The 21,602-nt window shown below is 44.5% G+C and overlaps 1 protein-coding gene across 4 annotated transcripts in view; it reads left to right on the forward strand.

Annotated features, from left to right (window-relative positions):
- PGCKA1 (PDCD10 and GCKIII kinases associated 1) overlaps positions 1-10,726 on the forward strand; it is an 82,593-nt gene extending 71,867 nt beyond the window's left edge. For 3 of the 4 annotated variants that reach the window (XM_082838654.1, XM_082838652.1, XM_082838653.1), the window contains 2 exons: positions 7,727-7,780; positions 8,821-10,726. In XM_082838654.1, the coding sequence (XP_082694780.1) occupies positions 7,749-7,780; positions 8,821-9,757 (969 nt within the window). In that variant the 5' untranslated portion in view covers positions 7,727-7,748 and the 3' untranslated portion in view covers positions 9,758-10,726. Of the gene's footprint in view, positions 1-3,838; positions 4,382-7,726; positions 7,781-8,820 lie in introns of those variants that run through there. The other variant, XM_082838655.1, reaches the window with a different exon arrangement.
- Positions 10,727-21,602: the final 10,876 nt, after the last annotated feature.

Raw genomic sequence — 21,602 nt, forward strand, 5'->3', positions numbered from 1 at the left:
TCCCCATCTCAAGGCTCCAGGGCGTTGGTCGGCAGGACCCTATGGCAAAGAAGCCAAGGAGACATTTTCAAAGAGCTGCAGACCTAAGGGAATGAGATGAGAACTTGGGGCCTGAAGGAAGGAAACAGGAGGAGAAGCTCTGTGCATTCAGTCAGGATCATGGGTTGGGGTGACTGTGGACTTGGGACCCAAACGCAGCCCATCAGTATTGGGATGGGATAGTTCACACACCACTGAGCAGAGCTCCCCACATGCAAAACGGTGATATTGGTGCCTGCCTTGTCTCGGTGTTCAATGATAACGGTGTGTGAGCCGAGTCAGAGAGAGGGTCATGAGGGGAGGAACCTTCCTTCGCTGATTCACCATTTCAATTGTTAGATTTGGAAGAGAGCTTTGATGTGATGGACTCATTGGGCAGATAAAGAAACTGAGGAATAAGGAGGTTACACAGCTTTCCCACATCCACATGGTTGATGATGAAGCCACTGCTGGAAAGTGGATTTCTCACACCTGGCACAGACTTTGCCTGGCTGAGTTCACCAAAACACCAACCACCACCTGGCAATAATTAGTTTGGGGCGTAAAACCCCTCCTGATAATTAGACTGTCATGACAGTTGTTTTTCCCAAAGTTCCACAAAACACAAGTTCTGTTGGTTGTTAATATCTTTTATGGGGAAAAAAAAGGCTCTGTGGTCAAATAATTTTGGAAAATACTGAGTTAAACAAGGTGAAATCGTTCTTTTTCATAACTATGAATGTGTTCATCTTTCATCTCTGCAGTTTCCAAACCTGTTTGACCAGGGAACCCTTTGGCAGGGGTTTGAACACACCTCTGCACAAATATTCCATCAAACCCAGTCCTAAGTGATGCTGATACACATACGGTAGCACATTGACTGTTGGGAGTGCATCCAGTGAACTATTTGATGGTGCTGATAATAACCGTCTTCTTATAGTCTTTCCAGTTCTCCAAAATCACTGAAGTTCAACCTCTTTAGGAGAAAAGGGAACACACCAGAAAATTTTGTCCCAGAGAGTTTTCAAAGTCTTCCCAGAAAGGAGGATATGATTCTGCTGAGGAAAGAGATTGGGTAGTAGTCAAGAATTATCTTCTTGTCCTTTTTCCACTGTAGATTCAATACTGTCTATGGAGTTGGGCAGGCAGTCTTTAATTTCTTTTATAAAGCACCTGGTGGTCTCTTCAGTGTGTGGTAGTTATTTTTATCCAGTTCTCTTGAGTCTAAGAGGTCAGTACCCAGAAGTGACTCACTACATATTTTTCAACTTTACCTGCTGGCCAGATTAAGGTGAAATCCTGGACTGTTTTCTAAACACTGGCAAGTTGGTTTTTCAAAACGGAGTTGAAATTTAAGTGTTTAATTTTATTATGTCTCTTCCAAACACTCCAACTTCTATCAACTCAAACCACTTGCCAGAAGCTGCTCTGAAAACTCATTCATTGACTAGAGCCCTCGAAGCAGGTTGTCCTTGACCCTTGGAATTACATAACTGTAATTCCCAAGCTGGGAGGAGGACCCACGGTTCCTCCCATCTCTCTCAGTTCGTGTCATGCACTTGGCTTTTGGTTTTGGACCACTGGGTGGAGTGAGATTTGATCATGGAAAAGGTAGACCTTCTACTGGAATAATTTATAAAAGCTCATACTCAGGCTTCCCTGGTGGCGCAGTGGTTGAGAGCCCGCCTGCCGATGCAGGGGATGTGGGTTCGTGCCCCGGTCCGGGAAGATCCCACATGCCGCGGAGAGGCTGGGCCCGTGAGCCATGGCCGCTGAGCCTGCGTGTCCGGAGCCTGTGCTCCACAACGGGAGAGGCCACGACAGTGAGAGGCCCGTGTACCGCCAAAAAAAAAAAAAAAAAAAAAAAAAGCTCATACTCACCATTCATTCATTCACACCTGTCACTCACCAATCATTCCTTTATTTGAAGAACAGGTGTGACGTGCTCCAGGCAAGCTGGATGCTGCCCTGGATTAGGCGTTGCCTGCGAGGGGCTTGTGTTCAGTAAGGGAGGCCAACAGCTGATGAACAGCAATGCCCTAGACTGTAAGTCCCCTTCTGAGATGGGGCAGCCCAAGGACAGGAAGCATCTTTGCCTTCAGTGTTCTAGTGCCTGGGGCTGGATATTGAGGAAAGGTCTTTAGTACATACTCAGAATGACAGCTAAATCCAGAAAGGCCCGTGGGCTTTTGATGAGCTCCTTTCCTTTTCTCCATGTGCTTCCTTATAGGGAATAGCTTAGTAGCAATGGTTTCCTGTAGGTAATGGGTCCTAGCCCGGAGACAAGCAGAACAAGAACAGACATCAGATTAGTGGGTTTTTTTTTTTAAACTTCCCACTATTTTTTTTCCTTTTAACTTTTGGTTTTGACATCATATCAGACTTACTAAAAAGTTGCAAGAAAAGTACAAAGGACCCTCATAAAGTCACAGTCCCCAAATGTTAGCATTTGCTTTATTTTTCTCTCTTTCTCTACACATACACACACAATCTTTTTCCTGAATCATTTTAATAAGTTACAGGTACCATGCCCTTCTACTCCTAAATACTTTGCTCTGAATTTCCTAAGAACAAGGGCATGCTTTTATATAACTCCAGACCAATAATCAAGATCAGGACATTTACATTGGTTTAATACTACTACCTAATCTACAGACCTATTCAGATTTCACCAGTTGTGTCAATAATGACCTCTTCAAAAAGATCATGATTGCATTTGGTTGTCGTGTCTCGTCCATCTCCTTTAATCTGGAATAGTTCTTTAGTCTGTCTTTGTTTTTCATAAAGTTACATCTCTTTAAAGAGTACAGACCAGTTGTTTTGCAGAATAGCCCATAATTTGTGTTTAACGTTGCCTCCTGCTTCAATCCAGATTATACTCTTTTGGTAGAAAAACCACAGAAGTGACTCCAAGTTCTCAGTGCCTCACATCCAAGGCTGCCGACTAGTCTCGTTACTCACGATGTTAACCCTTGATTATTTGATTTAGGTGCTGTGAACCAGGTTTCTCCACTGTAAGGATACTGTTTTACCCCTAAGCGTGTGGTGGGGAGCTACTTTGAGACTAAATATCCCATTCTCCTCAAGTTTTCACCCGCTGGTCTCAGCATCTGTTGATGATTCTTGCTTACCTCAACTGTTCCTGTGATGGTTGTCAAATGGTGATTTCTCTAGTTCCATTATTCCTTGTATGTTTGTTAGCTGACCGTCTACTTGTAAGTCAGAGCTTTCCCCTTTTTAGATTTATATCCTAAGGATTCGTAGACCCTTGTTTTATTCAATGGATTATAATCCTTTATGTTAGTATTTATTCTCATGTTCATGTTGTTCTGTATTTGGCCAGTAGAACCCCTGCCAGCTGGTCCTGTGTCCATTTGACCTGTCCCTGTCGTTCTTTAAGATCATCACAATCAGAGGCAGCCCTTTCCGGCTGGGTTGAGCCTTTTTCTATATTCCTTGACTTCCTGATGGATACTCAGTCAATTTCTCTGTCTGGTTGCAAAACTCCTGCCTCCCCCCAGTCTCCCCGTTTCTCCCCACCTTCATCACTAACTCCCTTGTGAAACCAGATTTTCCCGCAAGGGGACTTGACTAGTAACTGATGGGGCTTTAGCGTGCCTGTCTTCAAACACAGGACTGTGTAATTTCAACACGGAACACAGGACAAGAGTCAACCTCCAACACAGGAGTCCAGGAGCAGGCAGGCGGCAGCAGTGGGTGGTCACACCATCCTAGCGGTGTTTGCTTTTCTCCTGTGCAAACCAGATGACGGTTGCGAAGGCTTTGCCTTTTGCTTCTCTGTTGCTCTTTTCCACTCCAAAGAGAAAGCAAATTCTGATTCTGCTCCATAATAAAGGGCCCCAGACAACTGAGTTCTCACCTTTAAGCCAGATGTTGTCAAAGTGAGGGGGGAGAGAAAGAGACAGACTGCCCGTTTTGAATTCGGTTTTACTTCAGAAGAGCATATATTTTTTTCCCCATGTCCGTGTGCCACGCTGGACCTGGAGTATTTCCTTTTTGCACCTGGAGATGGGAGACCTCCTCGCTAAAAGCAAGATGTGGTGTGGCAGGGACACATGAAAAGAGAAACAGATCAGCTTTGATGTTAGGAATCATCATAGAAACAAGAATCACTGTAGACAGAGGCGGGCAGGGGTTGGGTGTAAATGCATTAGTCCCCACCCTTTTCGTCAGCGGTCACTCAACCTTGGATGTTGGAGCCTATCTCACTGAGAGAAGGAATGTCGCTGGGGAAGGAAAACACAGCGTGGTGAGAGAGGGCAGGACCTCTAACCAGGAAGAGGCTGCCTCCACTGGGCTGGGGAGAGAGAGGCACAGAGCGTGGCCCTGGGTACGGGACCAGGTCTGTAGGAACCCCAGGGGGTGCACCCTAAAGGGAGGCAGCGGGGGGTGGGGGGGACTGTAAACTTGACTTGAAAGGGGAGAGTCATCAAAACACCTTTTATAACTACATGGCTTTGAAGAAAAATACAGATCCTGTGGTTTTCCAGGGAAAGGGGTGGGTGGTGAAAGCCACAGATGACATGTCTGTTCTCCTAGAAACAGGGAAGCAGAGGCTCTGGAGTTGGGCTCTTAAATCTCAGCAGTAATCTCACTTCCGGGCACGTTGCTTGTGTGGCCACAGCACCAGCAGCAGAGGGTGGGGACAGCCAGCCAGCCTGGCGAGGGTGCCTCAGGGTCAGGATGACCTTGGTCAGCCTCAGAGACGCTGGGAAAGCCAGGCGTCGCTCAAGACAAGCCTATTTCGTTCTTTCTTCTTTCCAGAAGAAAACCTTCCCTACCTACGACTCTGGAACCCACCTGCCTGACATTTTTCAGTAATTCACATCTCACGATTGCTTCAATTACATTATTAAGACCTGTAGTCTGCCCCTCTCTCAAACACTCCAAAGCCCTTTTTTTCTTTTCTTTGACTTTTTTTCTTGCCTCCTATCCTCCTGACTTTTTAAAAACAGATTCCAAGATAAACAAAGGTACTGCAAGCATGGAAACGCCAGATTTTGAGGGCGCAAGTGGGGAGGGGAGGGGCTGATGGTGGGGAGGAAGCACACAGGGGGCTCTTGAACCTGTTATCCAGCTGATATATAAATTATTTGCAGCAAATGGACATAAGTGGGGAGCAGAGGCTGGAAACAAAATCCTGGGCTTGGAAAATGGGGTAATTTCATTGAGAGTGCATTGAGAAAGGAAAAGGTTGTACACATATCGCTGGCTAAGCCACCAGTGATTTCTCTCTCTGTGGAATTCTTGTTGCACTTGGGGTGTGCATCTTTCAGTTGGCGCCACAGTTGATAGAAATATACCATTTGGCCCTTATTCTGGAAACAAGTATTACTTGGTATTGTTAGTGCTCTTGTTTGTATGTGTATGTACGTCATGACAACTAGATTCTTTCTTTCTTAGGTGCAAAGCTTCCGTCTTTTTTTTTAAGCATGCTGTATCTAGACAAAGCTGAGTAATAAGTATATGCTTATTATGAACATTAACTCATATAATCTCCAACAATGCTATGTGGTAGATGCGTCATTATCCCCATTTACAGATGAAATAACTGAGGCCCAAAGTTACACGGCAGAGCTGGGACCTGACCCAAATAATCCAGGCAATCTCCCCATCTCAAATCTGTAATCACATCTGCAAAGACTTTCTTTCTTGATCACACGAGGTAACAGTCACAAGTTCCAGAGATTAGAATGTGGATGTTGGATATCTTTATGTATGTGTGTGTGGGTGGGGGGAGTGTAAATCTAGTTTCCTCTAACCAACCAACTAGTCTATACTTCTTAAAAGGCACCAGTAATTTTCTCTGTGGTTAAAGGCTTATGAAGTAGCATCCTGGGAAATTCATGCATGATTGAAAGGAAGGAGAGAGAACAGAGGAAGCAGTGACACAGCTGACGATGAGCGATCCCTCTCTCTCCCTAGTACATGCATCTCATGGAGACAAAGGGACTAGGGCTTTAGATTCTGTCACTGGCTTGTCTTCTTAAAGGTTGTAGCTGTTAGAGATGGAAGATGACTTAACGTTTCTTCCATACTAATGTTTAGGATTTTCAGAAAAGACCAGAACAGTGTGGTCAGTTTTACATGAAGAGAAGGTTTTATTCAGAGGGCAATCATGAGGGGAAAATGCAACTTGGGAGAGGCCAGGGGACAGAGGGCAGGTGGGAAATGAAAGAAGCAAAGACATGAGTCCATCTGCCACCAGCAAGCCCGAAGGGGCGTGTCCTTGAACTGCCAGAGAGTGGAGTCCATGGATCGTAGCCAGGATGGGACTCGTGGTGGGAAAAGCAAAACAGAAGCAGTTTAGTCCAAGTAAAGCTTGTGATGATCCCTCCAGCTCTAATCTCCTCAGGTCAGGTCTGTAACATGGAACGTAGAGATCAGCTGCCGTACCCTGACATCTTTTAATGCTGAGTAGCTAATCCCCTGCCGCGGAAACCTCTCCACTCTCTTACACCATCTGCTGCTGCACGTGGGCTGCACCCCGGTTAAGTCCATGTCCCCTGTGGAAGGCAATGGAAGAGAAAACGCACAGGTCCTTTTCAGTCCCACCTTTCTCTCTCTAACATTCGTCAACCTGTTTTTTCCTCATTTGCAAGGTGGAGATGGCATAACTCCCAGGGCTGGGGAAAGGTCTGGCACAAGAGACAAGTGTAAATAAATGTTTGAGAACTCTGAATCTGTGATTTTAGATACGTGAAGGTATTCCGGGTAACCAGTGCCCTCCCTGAATCGCGTTATCCTTTTGCCAAAAATTGTAACTCTACTAACTTTGAGTGTATCTAGGAAAGAAAAAGCAAACTTAATTCCTATTAAAATGTCATTCAGCCTCCCCGGCCCAGTCCAGGCCGAGAGCGCCCGCCTGCTGCTTCCGCTCTCCGCGCAAGCGCCCGAAGCTCGGCCGGAGAGCAGCGGAGCCGCCGGCGGGGCCGGGAGAGGAGCGGGCGCCGCTGGCCGGGAAGGTGCTGGAGGCCACGGTCCGCATGTTGAAGGTGCAGCTCCCCGCGTTATCTTAAGCAGCTCCCAGTCCCCGAGAGCATTACCAGGATCGCCCGGCTCACAGTTTCAGAATGGCTTTGATTATTGCCTTTCCTCGGTGTACTTGCACTACCTTGCGGTTCGTCCATTCCTCCCGAAGAAAAAGCAGCAGAAGGATAACTTGATTAATCTTAAAATACAAAAGGAAAATCCCAAAGTGGTGAATGAAATAACCATTGAAGATTTGTGTCTCACTAAAGCAGCTAATTGTAGGTGTTGGCGTTCTAAGACGTTTCCTGCCTGTGATGGTTCACACGATAAACACAACAAATTGACTGGAGATAATGTGGGTCCACTAATACCGAAGAAGTATAATAGTAATGAATTAGGATGGAATTCAACTCTGTGCTGTAAAATCTTATAACAGTATTTTTCCATTCTTTGTTTATAGATCTTTCAAATGGTAGTCTTAAGTATTGCTACTGGTTGAATAATTATTTCCGCCAATTTATTTTACACTACTGTTTATATTTGACACTTTGTATATTCAGTCATTTATATAGAAGTAAATCGTGCAACACTTTCACTCTGATTTCAAAGAATTAATGTATCTTCCTACAATAAAACGAACACTTTTTATTTTTACAAAAAAATAAAATAAAATGTCCTTCACTCTGTTCTCTCCTTTTTATGCCTTTTTTTCCAGATGATAACAAAAAGTAATCCAGATGGGGTGCAGGTGCTGTAAAATGCTACAAAGGTAACATTGAACAAAATGTCTCATCCGAATGGAGGAATTTGTGATTACTATGCAAGCACTTTAAACACCCTGCATGGGTTCAATGCATTCACCCAGCTTGGGGCATGACCACCGTTGCCAGGAAATTAAGAGTTTGGAACCACTTTAATGTCATTTAAAAGAACACGAGGCCTGGATTTTTAAACATTATTTGCGCAACGCTCAGAGTGTGTTGGGAACGCTGTCTTTCTCTGAGGCTGAATTTGGTTTGGGTTGAATTTCCATTTCTCCAGAGAGCTTCAATGCAAAGAAAAGTTTGAGTTTTTGAAGATGCCTGAAATGGTATCACTGAAAACACCCCAGTCACATATGTGCTTTTAATTTTGTCCAGATTCTATTTCATAAAAATTTGGGCAACATGGATATAATTCTGTATAAAATAAAGGGGAAAAATTAACTGATGATTTTGCTTCCTTGACAAAACTATCTTTATTATGTTAGTTCTGTTCCGTCTCTATATCTATCTATATATAGATTTATATATAGATAGATATAGGTATATACACACACACGCACACACCTACATACATATATAAGTTTTATTCCACTATAATTATAATCTGATGTTAGGCTCTATTCAAAAAAATATTTATTGTAAGTATCTTTCCTGCTAGTCTGGACTTCATATTTTAATTACTACATAATATTCCATTGAGGGGTTGAACCATCAGTTCTTAACCAGTTATTTTCCTGTTGTTGGATATTTGTTTTATTTATTTACATTTTTTGTTTGTTTTTCAATTTCATGACCCACTTTGTTCTGTAACTTCTTCCTGCCCTTTTTTGAATCCCTTCTTAAGATCTATTTCCAGTTGGTAGAACATTTTTATACCAACTATATATATTTAATGAGGCACACATATAGACTTAAAAGAGTAATCATGGAAATTTATAGGAATTGTAGAAAACAGCAGAGCCTGTAGTAGATATATTAATAATGAAAGTTAGTTATTAATAAAGTTAATACTTAACCCGACTGGTCTCCCTTCTTCTCACCCCAGCTATCTCTTGGATCCAGTTCAAGTGCCCTCCCCTGGTTATGTCAACGAAGTAAACAGCTGCAAGTTAGATGAAGACGATGCCGTTAAGTTGAAAGGCAAACAGAGCCGCGAAGTGCTGGTACACAAGGATGACCCTCCGAGCGAGAGCTCCAAGAGGACCACAAGCAGGTACCAAACGGCTGCTCTGCAGGAGCCCTGCGGGCCGCCCCAAGGACCGCTTCTCCCGGGGGACACGGCCGGGGGACCCTGCGCTGAGAAGACTGGCGGGGCCGTCAATGGCCTCGGCCCCGCTGCGGCCCTGCAGCTCGCTGGCGATCCCGGGTGCCCCCAGGGGGACAGGGGCTCCTGGGCCAGTGCCACAAACAAGGGTCACACGACTCGGCCCTTCCTTGGAGGAGGAAGCGCCAGGCAACCGGACTGCGTGCTGCTCGCTTCAGGAGAGACCCGTGTCATCGGAAACGGCGACTCCAGCGCGTCTTGCGCGGCAGGGCATCCCGCCTGGGAAATCCCAGACCACGTCCTCCAGATACCCGCCCCCGATTACCCTCAGCTGTGGGGCTCAGCCGCCGACGACGACGCAGATCACGTTGATCGCGAAGAAAAGGACTGCCTTTTCAAGAGCCACACAGAGGAGGAGCCCGGGCAGGGCGCTCCCCCCGGGGCGGGGGAGCGTGGTTTGAATATGCCCTTCTCGGTGAAGAGAAGCTGGGATTCGTTAAACGAGGCCGTGGCAACTGAAGTTCTAAGTGTGTACTTTAAAGAAGAGGATCCTGCACAGGACGTACCTGTGGTCGATTCGAGAAACGGGTGGGAGGAGACCCAGGGCTCCCCTGGAGATGCGAGTGGGGAGACGGCGGATGAGGACGCAGAGGTGGCCGAAGCCCTGGCCGCTTTAGAGGCAGCTACTGCGGGAGAAGATGTGGACGAGGCAGAGTAGGGGAGCGGCTTTGCGCTGGCAAGGAAGCCAGCGTTGCGCTGGGCGTATGGGGCTGGGTTTGCTCCTTAGACACAGAGCTGATGACCGCAGCGCAGATGGGTGCAGCCTTACCGGTGGTTGACACCCAGCAGCTGTTCTGATGGCTGTGAGCGCCTGGGCCACACCGCTTGTTAAACATGGAGAGTACCACCGTCTAGACGGGCTAAAACTCGAGACACGAGAATAAAAGTCAGAGTGGGCCACAGTGCTCGTGTCCACAGCGCATGCAGACATTAAACAGCCTGCTCGGCACCCCGCACGACTCCCCCAGAACATCTGGTGCAGACGTCCCTGAGGATGCGCTGACGTCCCAGCGCTTAATCCCAAGGGCTTAAGGTTCACAGAACATTCTGTTTGACTCTAAATTCTCTATCTTGCTTTTGAGAGCCAAACGTTATACCCAACCCGAGAAAGGTAACTACCCCACTTAAAGTGCCTAATGTATGGTTTACCTTCAGGGACAATCACCCAGGGAACTAATAACTAACCACTTGTTGGACCGGGGGTGAAGCTCAGCAGCTTCCAGGGTGGAGCACGAGCCGCCCGTAAACACATGGTTAGTCATTAGCTGTGATATCAGGACACCTTGACCTTAATTTTTTTTACATTATTACTTTTTAATCTCCTGTGGGATTGGGGAGTCTGGTCCAAATAATTATTTAAACTGCTTGTGTCAAATTCAGGTTTTCATGAGATTTGGAACAACAAAGAGATAGATGGAGTGTTTTGTGCCATGTTAATGTCTGATTGTGATTAAAATATAGCAACATATGTGTCTGTGTGTCTTAACTCAAAAGTGCTTCTAATTTTCCCAGACTGAGCATTAGTGACCCTTGATGTTTCTTTCAATTTAAACAGCTAGACTATTAAATTACAGATGAAGAGGACACTAGGTTGGTTTTGCCAAGAACGGCTTTGACTCTCTGTCCCTGTAGTTCAAACTCTTGACACCATGATTACCTGTGCAGATCTGACCTTTAGGATGAATAGCCCTCTCTGGGTTTCAGCCTTCTAATTTATAAACAAGGACAGCCATTTAGACATGGCTTGGTGGAGAATTTAGAGGATGGTCAAGAGTATTTAGAAAAATACCAACATGGAGGGTGCTTTATTATGGTGTTTCATAACACAGGCTCTGAAATCTGACCTTGGTTGGATTTCCAGCTTTGCATGTGACCTTGGGCAAGGAATGTATCCCTTCTATTTGCCCATTAATTAAGTGAGAATAATAATATGTATTTCTAGAGATTGTCATAATGTCATCGCTCCGTTTTGGTAATTATTTAACATAAACATGATTTCTGAGCCTAACAGACTGACATTTCCCTGGGTTTGCTTGATGGCAAGCCACCTCTACATACAAGGTCACTCAGAGCTTTTAAAGGCTAAACTGTTGGCATCGCTAATTGCATTGTTGGTTTACTGTTCTGTTTAGTACACCAGATGCTTAATATTTCCAAGTGGTTCCTTCAACAATTTCCTAAGTGTACCTGTTGGGATCAGGTCCAGCTGCATGTGATAAATGTCTTATAAAAATAGAGATTTATTTACCTTTTATGTAAAAGAAGTCTGGAGGTAGCAGTCCAGGCTGGTAGAGGATGCCACGGTATCAGCGACTTATGTTCCTTCTATCATTTGGCTTCCGTCTCAAGATTACTGCATGGTCCACAATGGCTGCTGGGATTCCAGTCACTCATTTGCTTTCCATGCAGGAAAAAGAATAACAGGTCAGAAGATCTCACTCCCTCTCTATTAAGGACCTTCTAGAAGTGTAATTCAACCTTTCCACTTGTTTCTCATTGGTCAACATCTGGTTACTTGGTCACATCCAGCTGCCAGAAAGGCTAGGAAGACTTACCTTTCTAGCTATGAGCATGGCTTTCCCAACTAAATTCAGGATTCAGTTACGGAGAAGGGGGAGAATGGACGTTGAGTTATGAGATGGTCTGCTTACAATCTGCCACACCAGGTCCTCAAAACACAAAAGCCCGGGATAGAGCTGATTTGAAAGAGATTGAAAGATATTTACAGTTAGTGTGACACAGGAGGAGTCTGAACCTTTGGTCCAAGGAGGACTAGACAGCTACAGCCTTCCCCGCTTCCCATGGGTATCTCCAAAACAGAAGGATGAAAGAAGAAAAATCGGACAAGGAAAGGGGAAAGTGAGGTATTCCTGCAGACAAGTCTCTTTCCCTGGCACAGAAACACACTTCTGCGTTTACATGTTTACCTAATTTTACATTTTAGGATGGCTACAGAGAGTTCGCCATGATTAAACACTCTCGACTTTTAAAGATTCTTTATATATATTTAGAAAATTCTTTATATAAAGAATATAAAGATTCTTTATATTCTTTATATGTGAATAACTGCTTCAAAAAGGTTAACGGAATTTCATGTGTTTTGTTAAAAGCAGCCCTGGCCCCAATATCCAGGCTCCACTAAAGGACATCAGGGCAAATGTCAGAATCTTTAGGTTGAGAAGAAACTCCGGATTTTAGCTTTTTCCCCGCAGCTTGTCTAGCAGCTGAGAATCCTGCTCTGTGCAATGTCTTCTTTCTGCAACCTGGTCCCACCCCTTATCAAAAGTGGTGCTGATGATAGTCATGCTTTTCAAACATTCTGGACAGTCTGACAGCATAGATGCACTCCGAATGTAAGGCACTGGCTGTGATTAGAAGTGGACATCACAATCCAGAAAGGAGGAGATATACGTATATGTATAGCTGATTCATTTTGCTGTACCGTGTAAACTAACACAATATTGTACACCAACTATACTCCAATTAAATAGATATATATATATATATAGAGAGAGAGAGATATTAAGAAGTGGACATCACAGTCTCCTTGATCTTAGCAAACTGCATTGCATGGATATTTACCATGTTAAATCTTGATTTTGTTATAAGATTATTTCTATATTACATGTAGTTTTCTTGAGCTAGGAAGTTACATTTCACTTTTTACTGATAGTTGAACTATCATATAAATATGAAATTAGATGTTTTTCCCTGGTTTCCAAGGCAGATGGTAGCATATTGTTTTAACTGTCAAAGCAGATCTGCAAGGGATTAAACAGGATTTCAGGTTCTTAGCACACACCCATTTGTCCATGTTCAGTAACTTTTGGCCAGTCACCGTTTTCCTCTTTCTGTCTTCCTCTGCCCTGACCCTAAGGGCAAGATTATCTCTTTTCTTCTTTTTTTTTCTTTAAATTGAGGTATAGTTGATGTACAGTATTATATAAGTTTCATTTGTACAGCATAGTAATTTTTAAAGGTCATACTCCATTTGTAGTTATTATAAGATATTGGCTGTATTCCCTGTGTTGTGCATTACCTCCTTGTAGCTTATTTATTTCATACGTAGTAGTCTGTATCTCTTGATCCCCAAGGCCTACCTTGCCCGCCTGTCCCCCACCCATTCTCATCTTAACTCTTCATCAGTATCTCCCAGCAGGAGGCCTTAGGAAGACGGAAGGAAGCACCAGATGCAAGTACATGAGTACAGATCTGACTTCCTTAGTTTTGTCCTCTGTGTGCAGTCACAGGAATGTGGCCTCTGCTCTTGAACTTGGACTTTATTCTTCATCAAGGGGACTCCTATTTGTACAATGAGTCTTTCGATGAAAATGTGGAAATTCTTGCTTTCTGTTTATTTATTTTTTCTTCTAGAGTAAACCTCATCCTTTTAAAACGTGCTATTTTAGAGCTGGTGATAATTAAACAGAGACAAGCTGACATTTATTTTTCACGGTAAACGCTTTCTCTGTTAACTTACAGAAATAAGTTGCTCATTTATTTATGTACTAAATTCATAAGTTCCTCCAATGTATTAGGTTATAGTAGACATAAAACAGGCTGACTTTTGAAGCACTCTCAGCCACTCTAAGAAACAACATGCTAGGCAAATCTATTAAATATGCTTGGAGTTGACCATTAGCAATTTTTTTTTCAACTAAAGTGACTATGATAAACAAGCACCTTTTGCCTAGATCTAGGATGGTGTGCGGCACAGGTGAGACTCAGTACATTATTTGTTGAATGAAAGACTAAAAGCTTTTCACGTGTAGTGGAGGAGACATCATGCAGCTGATTAAGATTCCGAATGCTAACTGTGAGATTGGAATAGGTTGTGATAAAGGTATAAATGCAGGGCTGTGGAAGCACAGTCTAGATGAATATGAGAGAAAAGAAATTACATGTATTAGTCACACGTTTCACTCCGGCGGCCCTGCTCCGTTTGAATAAGGAGGCTGCCTGGTGGTCTGTGGTAAGATGGGCACAGAGTGGAATTGAGTAGCCCGTGGAGGTTTGGTCTCCATCACGAGGTCATGTTACCCCGAGGAGCTTACTCCCAAGCTGAGACAACAACCTTAAGAAAACCAATGTTTGGGGCCAAGCAGTGGGAAACTTGGCTCACCACATTTTTCAGTCATCTTGAACTCAATCTTTCAAATCCTGGAGGGGAAAGAAGGAAAGGGTGTGTATTTGTGACATGAGACTCAGATGTCACTTTTCTCTTGGCGCCTCACGGTAGAAAAATACATGGGGGCTGGCTCCACGATTAACCCCTGCAGCCATGCATGGCGACCTCCAGGTCTTCGGAGATTCTGACCACACAGCATGGGCCGGGCACTCACACTCGTGCCCCTCTTCAACCCTAATCAACCTGGGGTGGAATCAGCCTGTGCCTCTTGCTCATTGTATGACCTTGGGTTTAAGTTTCTTAACTTTCCTGAGCCTGAGTTTCCTCAACGGTAAAATGGGGATCCTTCCTACATCCCAAGTGGAAGGCAGACATTCTCAAATTTCAGGGTGCTTGTTTTATAAAAGCAGGTTTCTGGGTCTCAGCTCTTAGAGACTTGGATTCAGCAGGTCTTGGGTGGGGCCCCAGCATTTGCACAGTTGTTGTGGGTGTTTCTCCAGCCACACTTGGAGAAACTCTGAGACTAGAGCAAGACTTGCCACACCTTTTTGATCTTGCACCAGTTATCAGTAACAGATGTCACACTCCTACCCCTAATAGAAGTATGTTTACAAATAAATGTACCGGTCCTCTTGTACTATGTCATATACTTTGTAGAGCAGTATTAACATAACAGATATCAATCCGGGTTTTAATATTTTCTTCCCATACCCCTGGGTTATGTGAAACCTACTTTGAAAACCACCGATTTAGAAGCTCAGATGAACTATCTATAAAAGCACTCTAAATAGACAAAACCAGACTAAGATTTTCGACAAGATACATGGCCTATATATGCATGTGAGCCATACACTTAGAATACAAGCAAACGTGAAAATACCTCCCCAATACCGCTCATCGCTACTGTTCACCCTCATCTCACACTTTGAGCTTGAGTTTTTACGAGACTTCTGTATTTTCGGCTTTTAAGCATTTTGGAATAGTTAATACAAAACAAGGGTAAACTATGACCCAGAAGCCAGAAGGTAGACAAAGAATTTTACTCATTTCCCTTATCAAATCTACACATTCCCAAGTCACGTAAGTGAGACAGTTGGAGGACAGGCTGATTAGAATATTTGTTTAGTGGGGCTCTTGCTGTTTTGAAAACAAAGCCATAAAGTTTTCTCTTGACATCCGTTACCAACCTTAGAAGAAAATCCCACAAAAATAATTTCATTTCCAGGTTCTACTCATCCTTTTTCATTCTCCAAAGTAGCTCCAAAGCTATCAAGATTGGTACATATCAACTTTGGTCCTCGTATAAACAAGGGAAGATTTTTACAGGCCAAGGAGAGTTGCTGGTCTCTTCTCATGAACTAATGTGCTCTCCCTGTCTTAAACGTTCATGCCTAGAACAGAATCAAAAGTTTTGAATTACCCATTTATGAAGCCGTATGATCATAGGCTCTAAGATTTTCATGATGTCAGCCATTGTCCAGGAGACAAACCAAGAACTGTACAGTATTTAAATTAAAAGTTTATAGAGATGGACTTCCCTGGTGGCTCAGTGGTTAAGAATCCACCTGCCAATGCAGGGGACACGGGTTCGAGCCCTGGTCTGGGAAAAGCCCACATGCTATGGAGCAATTAAGCCCGTGCACCACAACTACTGAGCCCACACCCCTAGAGCCCATTCTCTGCAACAAGAGAAGCCACCACAATGAGAAGCCCGCACACCGCAACGAAGAGTAGCCCCCGCTCACCACAGCTAGAGAAAGCCCACACGCAGCAACGAAGACCCAATGCAGCCAGAAATAAATTAATTAAATAAATTAATTTTAAAAAAAGAAATGGACTAAAATTATTTTTTTAAATTTATAGAGAAAAATTTTATAACAAGAAAAACATATCTGCAGACACTTTCAAAATAATTTGCCAAATAATACAGTTATTGATATAGAAATTTTATTCAGTAATAACTTGTGAGAGACAGCAAGTTACTTTTTTTTGTTGTTTTTTGGGGGTTTTTTTTGCGGTACGCGGGCCTCTCACTGTTGTGGCCTCTCCTATTGCGGAGCACAGGCTCCGGACACACAGGCTCAGCGGCCATGGCTCACGGGCCCAGCCGCTCCGTGGCATGTGGGATCTTCCCAGACTGGGGCACGAACCCGCGTCCCCTGCATCGGCAGGCGGACTCTCAACCACTGCGCCACCAGAGAAGCCCTGTTTTTGTTTTTGTTTTATAGGTGCAAATATAGCTTAACTTTTTTTAAAACTACCATTTGTTAAGCATTTAGTACAGTTTCAGTTCTGCATAAGCATCATCTTCCTTAAGTCCACCATGACCCTATAAGTTGTAGGTATGATTATCCCTATTTCACAGATGAGGAAATGGAGGCTCAAAAAGCTATCTAATTCATCCATGGTCACACAGACGGTCAGTGGCAGAATCTCAACTGAACTCAGTTTGAACAACAAGCTTCCTTTTAAGGAATAGGTAATACAGCCTCTCTGTGGAGACAGCCATGTTGCCATCAGAAAAAAAGAAGGGCTGAATCAAAATGTGGAATTTCTAAGAAAAAAAGCCTTTGGTCTCCATCATTGCAGGGAATTCAGCAATCACAACAATCAAGTGAATTCTGAGATCTGAAAGTTGGGGGAACTTTAAACCAAGGTGGTGGAGCTAAGAACAATCCAGGGCTTCCCTGGTGGTGCAGTGGTTGAGAGTCCGCCTGCCGATGCAGGGGACGCGGGTTCGTGCCCCGGTCCGGGAGGATCCCACATGCCGCGGAGCGGCTGGGCCCGTGAGCCATGGCCGCTGAGCCTGCGCGTCCGGAGCCTGTGCTCCGCAACGGGAGAGGCCACAACAGTGAGAGGCCCGCGTACCGCCAAAAAAAAAGAAATCCAATATTGGAAAAGTAAACTTACATGTATTGTCAATTGGGAAAGAAAGGTTTTTGGTTTTTGTTTTGTTTTTTTTCTTTTTCTGGTTCTGAGGAAGATTTTCATAAAGAATTGAAACGTTAGTCAAGGCCTTATCTGTAAAATCTCTGAGATTGTCTCCGACCAATGATATTTGCGTTTTTACAATGATCACATGAACGGCCAGTGCAAAGTATCTTGAAATTCCTTTCCTCGGTATTGTCACCTGTAAAATGCAAGTGGTGGCTATGCCTCCCCCGAGCTGTAATGCAACTTACAGGAGATACAGAATATAAAGTGCTTAGCGCATACCCAGCACCGGGTAAATAATAAACGTTAGATGTGACTCTATCACCCAGTGAAGGTCATCTCACACTGGACCACTTTTTTATGAGTAGCATTTACACTTTCTTTTAATAACTAAATTTTGATTTCTATGACCACCAAAGCTTTCTGCACCACTTCTAATCATGTTGAATTATTTCTAAACTAGGTAAGTCCTTTTCTACCCACATTATTAACAATCATCTCAAGGTAAACATGCATCTTGGGGCACTTCAAATTTAATATTTTGTATTTTCATCATTACTATTTTTGTATTCTCATCATTATTATTATTATTTTTGTATTCTCATCATTATTATTTATTTTCCTCATTTAACCATTGGAGGATACACAGTAATTTATGCCTAGTCACAATTCTGTCATGCTATGTCTGAAATGAATATTTGAGGCATTAAAACTAACCTGTTTCTTTAATCCTCCCTTGCCACAAATACATTTTTATTAAATAAAATGCATTTTTAATGCAAGATAGAAATCTTGGGTTTGGTAGGGTTGGTTAGTTATTGCAGAGGAATGGTTTTGTTAGGTGGATTTTTATTTCGCCAACATGAAGATATTCATCCATAATCAAACCCAGAAATTTTGTAATTTAGGTTTCGTGTTATGATTCCAAGAGCATTTTCTCTATAATTTCTCAGTTAGAATGACTTGCAAATAAAAAGAAGTCAAGTTCTTTTTAAGACTATACCACATTCATGTCTTATCCTAAGCGTGATAAGATAAAATGAGAGCCCGTACAGGCAGAGAAAGAACACACCCCTTGTCTCGTAGATCCGGCTCCATTTAACATTGGAGCAATGAGATCATCCTCTCACTTAAGGTATTTGACCTGGTTCCAGAAGAATCTCAGGCCCAGACAGAATCTTAGAAGTTGCCTCTTCTACCTGATCCCTCCTACTCTCCAATCGCCCCCATCCCCACACTGGATCCATCTTCAATGTGAAGCAATTTTAATGTGGCAAAAACATCAAGAACCCACACTCAAATGGCCAAATACTCATCACGCTATCATTTATTTCACTGAAGAGGGGCTGAGTTTGGCAACTCCAAGGCAGCTCATTGAGTCAGCGCTGGCTGTGTCCGGCCCCATGCTACATGCACTACCTGCCCACGCTCTTATAATCCTGACGGCCTCCCTAAAAGGCACGTATTATCTTCAGTCTAGTCTATTATCTTCAGTTAGAAGATTGGGATCTGAAAACATTAAGGTCACAGATGGCCAGAGTCATCTGAATGCCAAAGTTGTGCTCTGACAGGAGCTACAGTCTCAAGCCCTATGGCAAATCGAGGAAAGACGATGGAATGGAGGTTATCCTAAGGCAACGAAGTCCGGAGAGGGATTGCAAGAGCATTTCAGAGCAGATGCCACACCAGGGCCGGGGCCCCTGGCAATGGATCTGAGGCAGCGCTGGGCAGCCTCAGCTGTAGGGCTGGATGTCTGATACTCCTTGTGTATCTACTTTTCCGAGAGTAATTGCACCGACTGTGGGGTTTTGTGATTGTTGTCAGAAGTGATAGAAACTCAACCCAAAGGCGGTAAGACAAAAGAGGGATGTCCTTGGAATGTTCATGAAGCTCGGAAGGGCAGCTGGGCCTCAGGGTCAAATGAATCTAGGCCTTGACAACAAACCAGGACTGCCTCTCTTCCCTCTGCATGTTCCCTTCCTTTCTTCAGACCAGCTTCCTCGGCACGGCCTCGGTCACATCCAGCTACAGTCAGGGCAGCGGGGTGCCTGGCTGGGTTCTAAGAGGGAGAAGAGTTCTCCAAAGGAGGGGGCATCATCCCAGAAGGGAGAGGCGCTGGGCTGATGGAGTTTCAGCTGCCCCCTGCACACACTACCTCTTCATCCTCAACTCTTTTTTCTATCTCTGTGCTTCTGCCTCCCCAAAATTTGGACTCTCCTCTACTCTGTGGTTCTTCGATGAGGCTTCTGAACTCTTACTGTGGTTCAGCAAGAAGTGTCCTGGCTCAGCTCCACACTTGGACAGAGCTGTGTGTGCTTGGCCTCTCCACAAGCCACCTTGATCAGCTGTGGTGGGACAGATACACACAGACCCTTTACCAAGCTACCAAGCTTGGCTGCTGACGATGACAGTGCACTCCATCAGGGTTGCCATGGAGACCACGGCAGGCACCATGACTTTGCCTGCATTTTCCTAGTCCTTAAAAGTCCTGAGAGATAGGTCATTTTACAGCTGAGGAAATTGCATCTCAGAAGGTAAGGTAAGGGACTTCCCTGGTGGTCCAGTGGCCTAAGACTCCGCGCTCCCAATGCAGGCGGCCCGGGGTTCGATCCCAGGTCAGGGAACTAGATCCCCACATGCCGCAACTAAGAGTGTGCATTCTGCAACTAAAGATCCCGCATGCTGCAACAAAGATCCTGAAAGCCTCAACTAAGACCCAGTGCAGCCAAATAAATAAATAAATTTTTTTTAAAAAAAAGAAGAAAAGAGGGTAAAGTAATTTCCCCAACTTTGCACAGGCAGTGAGTGTCAGAGCCATGACTCAGAGCCAACAGCAAAGGCGGGGGCCACTGCTCTGAGACCGCACTGCTTCTCACAGCCACACCACTTCCATGGCAGGATTCAGGGCATGGGGTCTCCTCCAAATTAGAACTCAATTATTTCTACCAGCATCCACACGTGCAGGGAAATAAGTTCCCAGGTGAGAAACTGGGATTTCCTATGAGAAAGACAATAGAGACCAGCTAGTAGGGTCAGAAAATGAGTTAGGTAAAATCCAAACTTCAATTTTTACTCCCATAAAATAGCTGATGATAATCTTTCATTTTTAAAGGTAGACTTTTGTTTATTTATTCATTCATCGTGAAATCATGCCTACCTACTTTCTGAGCGCCCGGCCCTGAAAGACACACCACCACCAATAAATGGCCCAGGAGCTAAGCTTCCTGCACTTCTCGCATTCGGCCGGCAGAGGGGGCAAGTGCCAGCTCTGTGCGAGGCGGACAACCACCCGCCTGGGCAGCAGCTGAAGCGGGTGGGCAGCGACACCAGCTGGGCGGCCACAGAATGCCGGGGACAGAGTCCCAGGTGCCCTTTCGGGTGTTTGGAGCTACCATGAGGGATCTCCAGGAAGATCTGAGAACAGTCCTGAAGAGTGGTCCTGGGAGGATGAGGAATGAACAAAGGAAGCCCTGGATAGAACCTGCCCTGCAGACAAAAGGGTTCAGAGGATTTAAGAACTGGTAAGGACCTCGGGTGAAAAACGGAGTCTCCTTTGACCACAGCCAAGCCCTGAATGGTGGGACCCCACTTCCAAAGCACCAACATCCTGCTGTCCTCAGTGGGAGGGAAGGAAGTGTTCCTCCACACTTCCACTATATCAGATCATCAGGGTGGAGGAAAGCTTGATATCTGGATTTGAAAAGGAAGTGCAGGAGCATACAAGGCCATGGATCGTCAGTCCCCTTGGCACGTTCATCCTGGACCTGCCGGTGGAGAGCTAAATCCTAGGGAGGATCTTAGAGAGGATATCAAAAGGCTGATTGAGGGCTTCCCTAGGGCTTCCCTGGTAGCGCAGTGGTTGAGAGTCCGCCTGCCGATGCAGGGGACACGGGTTCGTGCCCCGGTCCGGGAAGATCCCACATGCCGCGGAGCGGCTGGGCCTGTGAGCCATGGCCGCTGAGCCTGCGCGTCCGGAGCCTGTGCTCCACAACGGGAGAGGCCACAACAGTGAAAGGCCCGCGTACCGCAAAAAAAAAAAAAAGGCTGATTGATTAAGAACAAAACCTGTAACCCCAAATGACCCCTTTCTACTATAAAATGAGATTTGGGGGAATTCCTAACATCCTCCCTGGTGCATATATTCTGGGTTTCCTGGTTTTCAAGAGCTGAAAATTGTAAAATCGGCTTTTCCACTTCCTTAGCATAAGCTGTTATTGATCATCTTGTTTTCAAGGCAAACACACACACACACACACACACACACACACACACATACAGGAAAATTCAAAATCAGAATCCAATGAGGCACCTCAAAGAGTGAAGTTTGCTGTATATAAATTATTTTTACTATTTCAATTATTGTTTATCAAATAAGAATTTGGCAGTAAACATCACTTTTCATAAAGACGTTACTTATATATTAACAAATCAATCAATTCAT

Source organism: Leucopleurus acutus, assembly GCF_964270905.1.
Source record: "Leucopleurus acutus genome assembly, chromosome: 4".
Lineage (NCBI taxonomy): Eukaryota > Metazoa > Chordata > Mammalia > Artiodactyla > Delphinidae > Leucopleurus > Leucopleurus acutus.